Consider the following 13,051-nt stretch of genomic DNA (forward strand, 5'->3'; position numbering starts at 1 on the left):
CTAAGAACTTATCCAGCCCTTAATAAAGATATGATAATACTGAAAGAAACTGTATTAGAACTAAATCAATAAGGACCATAGAACTAAAACTGGCACATGATAATTTACCAAATAGATGCTTGTCAAAAAGAATAGACTGAATTTTAATTTAACTCTTTATTGAAATCAGGGTCCCTGATAGATTCCTGTAGATAGTGTACCTTGGCACTGCAAACTGCCTCACCCTCATCATCTCTCAGATTCTTAAATGCCATTAAGACATGAACCAAGATTTTAATCAGTTTAATTTTCTACAGTATTTTGTGTACACACTGCAGAATAAACTTGCTTTAATAAAGGTTTAACTGAAAGGCTTCAACTTCAAACTGTCAACCCAAGTGCACACTCCTTCAAAAATAGCATTTTAATTTTGCTCATCTCCACAGACTCATGTGACCTCTTTTATCTGTATCCTGTTCTCCACCCTCACAAGAGCAGCTCGTGGCTCTGTGGTGCAGCTACAGCAAAACTTTTCAAGCCTCCAGAAACACCATCCAGTTTCATTTCACTCTCTATATTTTTTGCTTCATGCACTGTGTTGGACGTGAGCATGTGAACATGAGGCAGTTCTGTGAAATAAATAGACTTCTGGTTACTTAAAATGACCATTATTCAATCAAGTCCATCATTTTATGGTTTCACCATCCCTATTAATTGGCTGGCATAAACATATCCTAACAGTTTCCCAAGGAATTTTTCAGAATTTGAATCTGCCCTCCAACCTACCCTAATCAAACCACACCTTAGAAGTTTTTCATTAGCTCCTATGCCCTGCAATGAAAGCAGTATTTTCTCTGTATGACTGTTATTGATTGCTCAACTTAAGCACTACAACACTGAAGACCTTTGGACACATTCTACACAGCATTTTATGCAATACTGAAGTTTATTATTGTCTTTGTGACAGCTGAACAGAATGATACCCTTTTCTTTGCCAAATTTGAAACATGGACGGGTCTACAGTCCTATGCCAATGCCTGGAGAATGACTTTTACTTCAAACATTCATTGGAGCATCTTTCATCACATTAAAGACATGGATTTGAATTTTATACACCTGAGCCTTTCCTGAAATTAGCACTACTGATACTTTCTAAGTGCCTTTGCCTCTTGTGCCACAACCAGCCTGTTCAGCTACCTCAGACTGAGGCCTTTCCAGAGTACTTTTCAGCAAGCACACTTGCCAGAGGTAGCCTATAGACACAGAATTTCTTCCAGGGTACTTTAGCAATGCTTCCATGCTGGCTCTATCAAGTTAACATGAAGGCAAGTGTGTGACCTTCAGCTCACATTCAGTTGGAAAGTTTTAGCACAGTCTTTTTGTTGGAACTATTCCACTTTGATGTCACATGATAAATGATTGTCGATCTTTTCTTTCTCCCCTCCCACACCAGGTTTTTCCAGGCTAAGCTTTTCTGCAAGGCAGAACTACCCACGCCTTATTTTGCAATGAAAACAAAACTGCTTGAAAAACTTCCCTTTGTATTGCCCACATATAAAGTGCAAGCCAGGAATCACTGCTGGATTAAAGACCTTTTCGATGAACAACCTGCAGGCTCTGTGCATGAACACGGGGTATTTTGGCCTCGAGATGAGAGAAGGGCAGTGTCAAAGCCTAAGCAAAGACACAAGGGGAAAAGTGAAGTCCCTTATAAACCAGGAAGGGGGAAAAAAATTAACAAAAGCATTATTATTCTACCAGAACCATTCACACATTTCGCCCCAAAAGCAGCCATATTGGTGGACAGGAAATAGAAATTGAAATGTGAAAGATCTCTGAATATACTCAGTAGCCCTAAGAACCATATACTGGATTTATAGCACATACATTTTTTCTTTTTAGCTATCCAGCTAAAAACAGAGGGGGTGTGGTTTCTGTGTTGGTGGGTGGAACAAATTTACTTTAACTCCATATTTTAACTATGTTTTACTACAAGTTTCAGTGAGGGGATAAATTTGATGAACATGGCAAAATGACTTCTGAATTCATTATTTTGTATAACCAGCAGAATGGTGCTCACATCTGGCTTTGAAATAAATATAGTCTGTGATGATAAGGGTCAGATAACATAAATTATCATGCTTTTATTTATGCCAAACTATCAAAAATAACTCCTTTGAGGCAAAATGTGTGTTTGCCATTTATTGTATGTTTGTACATGTCCTGACATAATGAGGCTTGCAATTATTCGGCACAACTACCCACCACATCAACAAAAAATTAAATAACATTAATGTTTCATGGCCTAGATTCAACACTGGCCTCAAAGGATCTGAACAATGTTGTAAAAAACACCAAAATGTGTAACACTAACATGGCTCCCTGAGCTTACAGAAAAGACAGCACCTCCCTTCTGCCATCAAATGAGTGGCAGGCATTGATTTTCAGCTGTCCAAAGCTGACCACTTATATCTAATCTGTAAAGATGATGGGAATGCCCAGAAAAAATAACTGTAGGTTACCTGAAGTTTTTCAGGATTCCTACATAAATAAGATTACAGCTCATAAAGGGCTTTTTACCAGTAAATTATACAGCATGTGGAATGAACTCCTTCGCCTTACAGCTTATTTGCATACAGAACATGTTTTTGCCCTTCAAATACCCCCTAATAAAGGTTTTCAGCATCCTCTTTTTGCAAGCTAGGCCTCCTTTGCAGCATGTTGTTGATATCAAAGGCCCACCCACGTCAGATGCATTGGCTCCTCCAGCATAAAAACAACCACAAACTGCAACAGTCTGCAAGAAGCTACCAAAGGCCAGTCCAAGTGCAGCATCAACTGCAACCAGTAAATAAATCAGGTAACCAAAAAAGCCAAAAAAGGTTTATCTACACTGGATGCATGCTCCAAGAGCCCTCACTATGCAGACAGGAGACACTTTCCTGTAAGAGACAGAATATGTTTAGAAACAAGTCCAGTGGCTGGAATGGCTTGGAAACACCCACTTCCTCGATAATTAAAAAGAAAAATCATCATTCCTCAACGATTAAACAAAACTAACTTACTTACTGTTTACCACAAATCAATTAAAAAGAAAAACCCACTTGAGACAGCTATGGATTGGATTTAAAAGGACTTCCTCAGGAGCTTTTTGGAGACAAAGGCTCAATCCTTTAGGCTTCCTTAGAAATCCAAGCTAGTCACAGACATCAAGCAGGCAATGGAGGTAAAATAGACTCTGAATGATGTAAGAACCACAACTAGGTTAAAATATATACTCCATCATGAAAAGATGTAGCAAAAACTACCTGCCATGCTCACTGGGCTTTGCAAAACACTTAAAACCTGAAAATTAGGACAAGTTCTGGAAGAGCGTATGGAGGTATTTTTCATCTGTACTGAAGTGACAGTATGATATATCTCATCTTCCTTGTCTTACTTACCATCTGACTTGCACTCAGCCCTTTCAGTCACATAGTAACTTGGTTCCAATGCCTGCTCCAGGACAGATGGTCCTCTGGGATTATCATTTACGTCCTTCATGCACTAGAATCCTGAAAAATAAAGGGAGAATCTAAGCTTTAACACTATCAGATGTCTAAGAACTATTCAGGGCTTTTACACACAGTTCTTCTTGACATAAATTCTGAAAGACCGTGACAAGCTGCTCAACCATAAAGAAAGTGTCGACCCACTGATGTGTGGGGTGATGTGAAACATGGCAAGGAGATGAAGTATATTGCCATATTATTATTGATGAACTTGCTTTTGCTTATTACCTGCATAAAGGAACTGGAATCTACCAGAAGTCTTCCAGATATCCAAACGGTTTGTACCATAACATCTTTTAATATTTAAGGAAAAGGAGGTGATCCATGAACTAAACTCCCTTAGGAGCCATCTGCAGCATACAGAAAAAGCCTTCAGCGGAAATCATAATGCCCCTTTTCACTAAAATCTCAGAGAGGGCTTAAAGGTCTGAATACAAGACAAAACCCCTTATTTGTGAAGGACTGCTGAATGTGTCATACCTATCACACAGTGGCAATAACTGAGCACTTAATTTGGGAACAGCCCATCATAACCTCAGAGACCATGTGCCCAACATGCCACTCAAAGCATGGCAAAAACATGGGCAAAGAGGGTCATGCAGGCACGTGGAAAGACATTCACCCCTAACAAACTGCAAGGACCTTTTCCTCCTTCACACATTCAGCTAAGGGAGGTGCCAGGGATGCCTTTTTTTGTCCAGATTATGAAGTACTCTGCCTTCATATCTTATGTGATTTGTGATCTACATCCACAGGACCTTGCACTGTGAACATCAGGCCAGTTCATTCAGAGCCTCTTCCCAAGTCCACAGAGACAAATAGAACTCTTTATATTGATGCCAATACACTGTGCCCCACAAACACAATCAGGAAGTCTCCTGAAGAACATGAGTTTAAAGGGCTAAACTCTGCAAGTGCCCTCTCCTACAGAGGTACTGTTGAAATCTTGGCTAGAAAATGATCTTTCTGAACAGGCTAATAAATCCAGGACTATTTAGATATGCAGACTTTACCTCTGGCACTGGGACATGAGATGATCACTGCATAGAGAGAAGCACATTTGTATGTAAAAGAAAAACATATTTAAAAGCAAGCCACATTCTTAGAAGACACTAGGATATAAGAAGACAGCATCCAGGTAAAAGCAAAACAGCACAATAATGTGTGAGGCACTCCTCAAAAAATCATCTCATCCAATATAACACATCTTAGAACTAAGCAATCTTCTGCTACCCAGGACAAGGGATTATTAAGGAATGAAACTGGCTGGAAAGGCCTGGATACATGTGTCTCTTTCCCTTAGAGTAGTACAAACATAGTAGATAAGTCCAAGAATAAGAATTACTGTCTGCATACAGAGTGTGTCTCAAAACCTAATCCAAAGTTATTCGTAAAACCAGAAAAAATAAGAATACGTCATACAGATGGTATTTATACTTTTATAGCCACTTAGAAACACCTCTCCCTCCTTCCCAGGAAAATATGACAACCAATTCTTTACAGCTAGATGTTTTTATTAAGTTCATTTTCTGATGAGATTTCTTCAGACCAGGCTCAAAACCAGAAAAGATGTCTTGCAGGCAAGCCCTGAAGAAAGTCAACCTTCTTTTACAGAGCAAGTGCTGCTCAAAGCAACTAACAAACACCATAAAAAGATGGTGTGGATAGTTCTGAGTCTACCATCAGCACCCCCACTGCCCCTCAAACTTGTCAATGACATAATTGCCAGTTGTGTGCAACAGCTCCCAAGAAACAGGCGTCGCAATGCAGTCATGTCACTCCAGAACAGCAATGAGGTGCAGAACCAAGGAGTAACTGGATTTCATAAGGGACTGCCACAGGATAAAAGGAATTGGTGTCTTTTGGCTCACTACTGAAGGCCAAATTATATCCCCAAACTGCACCAAGTGATCTAACAAAGGGTTGTACTTCTCTATACAGATCTTTTGTCTTGACACGAAGGGCTCTGGTATCTGAACAGGTTGCCCCAGCAAGCAAAGCTTATTACTTCTGTTAAGTGGAAGTGTAATTAACTCTGCACGCTCTCAGTCCAATGCAAGCAAAAGACAAGAGCTAAAATTCAAGCCAGAAGTGGTTCACACTTTTGAAAAAGTAGACTTAGAATGTTTACATAGGGTTACTGTGGTTCAGCTGACACAAGGTAACCTGATCACACCTAGCTTTTAGCACAGAGCTGGTTACAATGACAGTAGCCCCAAATGCTTTCTTTGACCTCCCTTAGTGTCTACAGCTCATCACAATATTCAAATGCTGGTATAAAACTGTTTTCTTTACACACAGTGAGCAAAGAACTTGGTATCACAACATTTCCAGAGAGGCCAAATGAATAAGAATTAATGCTGAAGCTCTATACTCTTCTATAAAGAGAGAGTGGCCTCTTCTTAAACTATGTTCTACTGTTGTAGACTGCATTCAGTGCAGATGCTTTGCCAGACTCCACACTTTATTCCTTTCTTTACACTGCCTCCAAACTCAAGCATTCCTCCTCTACTCCCTCTTTCCCCATCATGTAATTTAGGGGCAGGTGTAGTTTTACACTGTTGAAAGAAATACCCATCTATTGCCTAATATGCCCCATCCTTCTGTCTCTCCAACAGCAGATATTTTTCAAAGGAAAATGCCACTAAAGCAAGACAGGAATCACTCCTGCCTCTGAAAATGCATAAAGGCTTATTCTCAATTAACTTACACCTTGCAGTTATTATCAGTGCAAAAATGATGTGAAAACAATGCTAAGATTTGGCAGCATTTTACACCTACTGTACACTGATGAATGAACACTGATGAAGACATAATTCTATTTGCCCTTGACCACAAGGAAAACCTTCAAGGCCAAGTAGTTTTACAGAAAGGAACTCACATTAAACAATAAAGGCAATACAACTGCATGACCTTCCTTTCAAAACTCCGTTGTGTCCTTTGTTATTCTGAGATGAGCAGCTAAAACCAGAGTTAGAGGACTACTCACTTGTGCAAAAGTGCCAGCAAAACCAGGCTCCAAGTTAAAAGAAGATTTTGGCACCTAACTTTGAGCTGTGTGAAACCCCTAGAGGATGTGTCTCAGAGGACTGAGAAGCAATTGCCAAATTTCTGGTAGCAAATACTCAGAAGCACATTCAGACTACTTCATGGAAGCAAGAGTGACTTTATCTTGTGATATGCACGAGGAAAATCCCATGTTTTTAAGCTACCACGTTAATTTTTGCTGGAAACAATGACATGGTCTGCCCAGACGCAAGTAAAAATTGTACACACAATTATCTGTATACATACCCTGGCTCTGACAGGATAACAAAGCAGTTTAATGTGCAGGAGCATCATCACAGAACAGTAATGTACACAAAATGATAAAATGGTTTATTGCTACTGATAATTTTCTCCCTCTTCTGGGAAGGACATAGCATCTATTCCAAAGCACACATCATTCAGGCAATCCGTAGTGATGCTGTAAGATGTTCCCTCACTCCATCCACAACCCCCAATCAGACAAGACTATTTGCCCAAAATGAGACTACATGGAGCCACACACTCTCCTTTTGTCCTTACATTCCCTTTTCTCTCTTGAGAACGGACAAACCGGGAGACAGGGCTAAGACTCCAGGGGCAGAGGAACAGAAACATGTTATTAAAAGAAGTGTGCACATAAGCAATTTCTGTCTTGGGATCTGAACACCAAGTTTAATTAACCACCTGGGTAGAAAGCACAGCTTATATAATGCAGACTATCTGTCGACTGCCATCCCAGTCATTCCACACAACCCCTTCTAACTGCTAGTCCACGTAAGAGCAATTTTTTACTGGCAAAACCAACATAACTGGGATGAGGGATCTGGATGCCAACTTGGAGAGACATCAAGAAAGAAGAAACAGGTTTTTAAAACAGAGTAAATATTATCCAGACTACTACATAGCTCTGTAAGGGAAATAGGGCTTTGTTCCTTCTCAAAAATTAGTTTTTCATCAGACATTCACTCAGTGCTAAATAGATACTGACAGATTCTGCCACTGTCCATGAGAACGTGTCCTGGAAAACATCTGAGGACTTCAGCTCTTCTCTACCTGTACTCCGGAAGTCTGTTTTCTGCAATACTGTATACTTAGGAGATGTCAGTAATAAGCATGATAAACATGAAGAATTTTTAGCTCTGGGAACAACAGAAGTCTGTTCATTGAACGCCAGATCAGCTAGTTGTGAGGCCACAGAACTGTAACTTGGTGGTTTGAGAGTCTGTCTTTGGTTTCCTGTTTCTCCATTTTTTAAAGATTCAGCTCAAGAGACTGCCTACCATTCTGTGGTTGTAGAGTTCTTATCTCAGAGGATCCTTAATATTTCTTGGGGAATTTAAATAAGTCCACCTTACTGAACAGTTGAGGTTCACTTTGTGTTGCATTTAGCATGATCTAACCTTACACTGCTGCAGAAAGAAAGGGGTTTGCTTCATCCTGTTCAGTTTCCTCTACTGCATCCTATCCCCCAGTCTTAGCTATCTATGCAGCAACAAGGCTGCTGCTTCAGCTTGCAGAACTGACAGAAAACTAACTAATTGGGTGGGGTGTGGACTAGTCATCACTGAGGGAATGAAAAGGGGGCCCTCTTCAGTGGAAGCTCACTGCTAGATTAAATGCTAAAGCGAACTGCACTCTGCTTACAGGGATTTACAGGACTTCCCTGGGGGTTCAGCTCATTGTACATCCACATGTACATTGTAAAACTAAGGCTAAGCAAGTATCAACTCCTTTGTTACAGCATAATGATTTTTGTGAACACCTCCCACCAGTTTTACCCAAAAAAGAGTAATCAAAACTCAATCAGGGCAAAAATACTAATAAAAATTCAATACAAACCCAAACATTAAATACAAAACTTTAAAACAATATTCCCACTGCAAAAAAAAATATTCTCCCTTTCTTTAAAAAGCTATTTTCTAGCCACTAAATAAAGGTAAACTCAGAAAATTACACATGATATGCACAGCCATCCTAGAGAGCATTTATAGCAGTTACTTGAAATTCTGATGTCACTCACAACAGATATATCAGCCGGTAGTTCTAAAAACTTGATCGTATATTAAAAGCTATGACCAATATTGTTTTCTGTGCATAGAGATAAACATCCTGCTCAAAGATCCGAACTCCTATTTAAAAACAAAACCAAACATTAAGAATAAAAAGCAGCTGGTGTGGTTCTGAGACACATATTGGCTGCATTGCATATTCCCTGCCTACACTGGCAGTGTGGGAGCTGTTAGTCATCTAATGCGCATATTTGCTTGGCACGGTGCCTTTACTTTTGCATGCAGGAGAGAAAGATGATCACCCATTTATTGTATCCTTACATCTTCACTGCGTGCTCATCAGCCAGCATGACCAGGCCCTCCCAGTTCAAACTGCAGGCTGTTGGGAGGCAGTGTTCAAAGTGAAGCCCAAGGTCTGGGAGGTTGTTAAGCACATTTGTAAAGAAAAGGGCAACTTTTAAATTCATGCTGTTTAGGCATGTTCTCTGTTAGGACCTAACACGTTTATTTAAGAATAAGGACCTTTTATTAAATAGAGGCCTAATTTAGTTTTGTTTTCAACCCTGCCACAGATCCTTTTACTATTTTCAAGGGCATTAGAGGTTCTCAAGTTGGTTTGCTTTAACTGTCCTGCTCTGCCTCCATTCCGGAGGGGTCTGGAACAGAACCTAAATTTAGTTTTCAAGTAAGGCTGTCATAAAACTCCATCACCCAGACTACAGCAGGATCAGACACACCCCATCCTTTTGGAAACCCAATTTCATTTAAGCCCTACAAAACACATACAAGAAAAGTGTGTTTTTTAGTGTAGTGTTGATGGTGTAATCTGAAGAGTAAGGGTGCCTCAAAGTTGTCAGACTTTGAAGGAATAGCTCCAGGCATTTCCCTCCCGATGTCCTTAAATACTGCAAACTGGTATTTTACCATGAGATACTTCATGTTACAGCCTCCTTTGTATAGAATTAACAAAGCACCAAAGCACCTGCTTTCTGACATACAAGGGAAGAAGTGTTTTGAGTGGAGGTAGCTCAATGCCACTGCTTGGATATCTCAGTGGTGAAACCACACTGACTACTGTGCTTATGCCAAGGAGAAGTCTCACACTGCTCCACTCCACTGTAGAAACTGGCAAGGCCAGCCTTCAAGGCTAATCTGGGAGTACCTTGCAAGACCTCTCTAAACCCCTCGCTTATTCTAATTGCCTTCCGCAATATGGGCTGCCATGCCCTGGCTGGTTTGACCCAAATCTGCACAAGTTTAGATTCCTGAGGACTGCAGTGTACTGCAGTTACTTTGTTGGTGTAACATCTGCTGACTGCACTCAAGTGTTCGTATCTAGCTGAAGGGAACAGCTTTTGACAAGCAGGAGTTCAGAACAGGTAAGATCTGGTCTGATCTAGTGGAGCTCTGTCTTTAAATTTGATGACAGTAAGAAGAAATATGTGGGAAGCATCCACAATAATCAACCATTTCAAGTTAATTAGCAATTAATTTAGTGAGCCACTAAAGTCTAGCAAAGATGAATCCTGGGAGATTCTGGTCACAGTTTCCCTGATGTAAATCTAGATTAACTCCTAGAGAGCACATCAATCTCCATGACAGTTACTTCAGATTTACACCCAGCTACTCTGAATTTGTGCACTTGTTTTCACAGCCGTGTGGGAGATCTGTCTCAACAGAAATCAGCTCTGCTCTCATGCAGATTCTGCAAGGTACACAGAGTTACAGTTCTGTAAAAATCCAACCTTGATGAAACAGGAAAATTAAATTCTCCACTGGTGAAACCTAAGCCTCCCATATAACAGACGAAAACTCTGCTACAGAGCCTGCCACTACAAGTGGTCACAATAGCTTCCTTAGCTCTCAGTCTTCACACAGAAAGGATAATTCCCTCTCACTGGATGTCACAAAGCTCAACAGCAAGCATCAAAATTACTACATTCTTTTGCCTAGGAGTATTAAGAATATCAGATCCACAGAGTCAGTTTTGAGTCCAGTCTTGCAACCCCAGCAAAATCCATACAATCTTTCAAGGTCATCTTTCTAAGAGGCCACAGAGAGCTTCTAGCCATTGGCACTGACACTTGTGATGCAGACCGCAGTTGCATCAGAGAAATTCGATATGAAAACGAGATATTATCCAGCCACATGGCCTGTCACCCTTTTACTAGTTTTACTCAGTTCTGCATCCACCTCTCTGCACAGCCACAACTTTCCCCTTTCTTTATCCATACATTAACCACTGATATAATGCCCCTTCTCACCCACATGAACCTCAATCCTAGTGGTACAGCCCTGGTCTTGGAATTCTAAGCAGATTCAGAGAAGGTGTATGCCTGCCTGTGTGCTTCCAGGTGAGCCAGAGTACAGGTCACAAAAGTAACAAAGAGCAGAGGTGCATCACAGGCAACATACAAATGCAGGTACTTGAACTTGAATTCAGCATACGTCCAGAGAGCTCGTCAAATGGTTTGTGGAAACACGGAGAGATACTTAGAGGCACTTTTGCTAGATGGTTTAGGATCACATTAAGAACTTGTATCAAACTCATTCACGTGGGGATTTTATTTCTTTAAAAGGGACGGTTGTTTTTAGAGTGAAGCATTTTAAATGACCCACAAACTCATTTACTCTCTCTTAAAAAACCAAAGATTTTTATAAGAAATATTGGTTCTAACTTAAGCATTTAAATTAAGTGACTGGAAAGTATTTAACAAGAAACAAGCTGAAAACAAAGTGATAATTTTTAAGGGGGGTTGATCTTATAAAAGCTGATATTTTATCTAAGCAATTCTACACAAAATAATTTCTTCTACACAGGCCACTTTGGGTCTTACAGCTGGAGTTCCCCAAAACTATGTAACATTTATGAATTTTCCTACAGATACAAGTTATGTCACAGTATAAAAGGGTGAGTATTTAAACAATAACTATTCCAGACTGACTATGCCCATATATGAAGTTATTTAGAAAGTTGTTACACAAAAATGCTCTATGGACAGTGTGTAAATACTGCTGAATACTGCAGCATGCCACAATAAAAACAATCCAACACTTTAATGTGATGAATCAAAATAATCTCCCCTCCAGATGTAACAGGAACTAAGTAAATCCCATAGCACTCTACAATTCTTATCTCAACCTCCATAAAGTTATTGGAAAGAAATAAAGCTAGAATTACATACAAGTCTCAGGTGCCTTTCCTGAACTTAACTGAACTTTACCAATAGGTGAGATAGGAATTCAACTGCTTACAGATGGCTGGGCATAAATATCCTTCTTAATTTCTAGAAAAGTAAGTGGACTCAAAGAAATCTTTCTTTGTACTATTTCTCAAAGATCGCACCAGCTGACTCATCCTCCTGCCTAAAGTACAACATGAAAGTAAAGCAAAGCAAAAGAGAATTTCTCAAATTATCAGAACCAAAATTGCTTTCTATAGTAGCAGGAGATAGACTAAAAACAAAATTGGATGCCAATTCACAAACTGCCATTAAATTTCCAGGAAGCCAATCCACCAAGGAACATACTGCACCCTAGAGAGTCCTTAATGAATAGTGACACATTTGTAATAGGCTAGTTAAGGTTTTGCCAGCCTTTAGGTTTTAAATCCCTCCTATGTTAGCAAAACAAACCTGGAACATACTGAAAAATTATACCGAGGGTTCCAGTCCAGGAAGAGTGACTCTGGGAGGGAGGTGGGGAGAAAGTGTTAGTACCACAGTAGACTGGATTTCTACTGTTTTAATTTTAAAAATTAAAAAAAAAAAATTTGGAAAAAAGGAAAAGCTTTGAACCATTGCAAGTTACAAAGGCAGAGAACATTTTGGCAGGCATTTAAGGCTGAATCCTGCAGGTAGTAAGTGCCCTTGAGTCTAATCTCAGTGGGACACGAGTTGACAGCATCCCTCCAAAGAATGAAGGATCCCCAGTGTCTGAGTACACATTTACATCCATGGGTCTTAAAGCACAAAGCTGTTTCTGTGGTCTGGATCACTGTCCATCTATATTTTCTCTGTTATTCTTGGATTAAAGAGCTTGATCTTTCTTGAATCACAGGGCTGATGATGTTTACAGTCCAGAGCCTGGAAGATAAGCCCTATAAACTTGCAAACATGATGAAATATACAGCACATATAAGAGCTTTATGCACTGAATATAATTTGCGTTAGATGGAGCATTATTCTCCCCTTGATGTTTATATGGGGAGTATTTCACGGTATCTTGGCATTGTTTTTTTAACTAGAAGCTATATAGCATCTAATTTGGAGCCCCTACTGCTTCCAACCCCATCAGCTGGAACAGACTGCACACTTCTGACTTCCAGTTCTTGGAAATAGATTGCAATAGTGCAGAGGGGAAGCAGCATTAGACATTGTTAAGAGAATGGACAGACCAGACAGAGGCACTTCACAACCATCCAAATCTGCATTAAATCGTCTCAGTACTCATGTAAGGCCAGTAGGGTTAAAAGTAAGGATGGTA

At 39.9% G+C, this 13,051-nt stretch overlaps 1 protein-coding gene across 5 annotated transcripts in view; it reads right to left on the bottom strand.

The window, feature by feature from the left end:
• PTPN5 (protein tyrosine phosphatase non-receptor type 5) overlaps positions 1 to 13,051 on the bottom strand; it is a 78,247-nt gene that overhangs the window by 52,254 nt on the left and 12,942 nt on the right. For all 5 annotated transcript variants that reach the window (XM_042038628.1, XM_042038629.1, XM_042038631.1 and 2 more), the window contains exon 2: positions 3,423 to 3,533. In XM_042038628.1, coding sequence (XP_041894562.1) covers positions 3,423 to 3,522 — 100 coding nt within the window. In that variant the 5' untranslated portion in view covers positions 3,523 to 3,533. The remainder of the gene's footprint in view (positions 1 to 3,422; positions 3,534 to 13,051) is intronic.

Source organism: Corvus kubaryi, unplaced genomic scaffold (genome assembly GCF_017639235.1).
Source record: "Corvus kubaryi isolate FWS band 111438036 unplaced genomic scaffold, C.kubaryi_AGA036_p1.0 37392, whole genome shotgun sequence".
In the NCBI taxonomy this organism is placed as follows: Eukaryota; Metazoa; Chordata; class Aves; order Passeriformes; family Corvidae; genus Corvus; species Corvus kubaryi.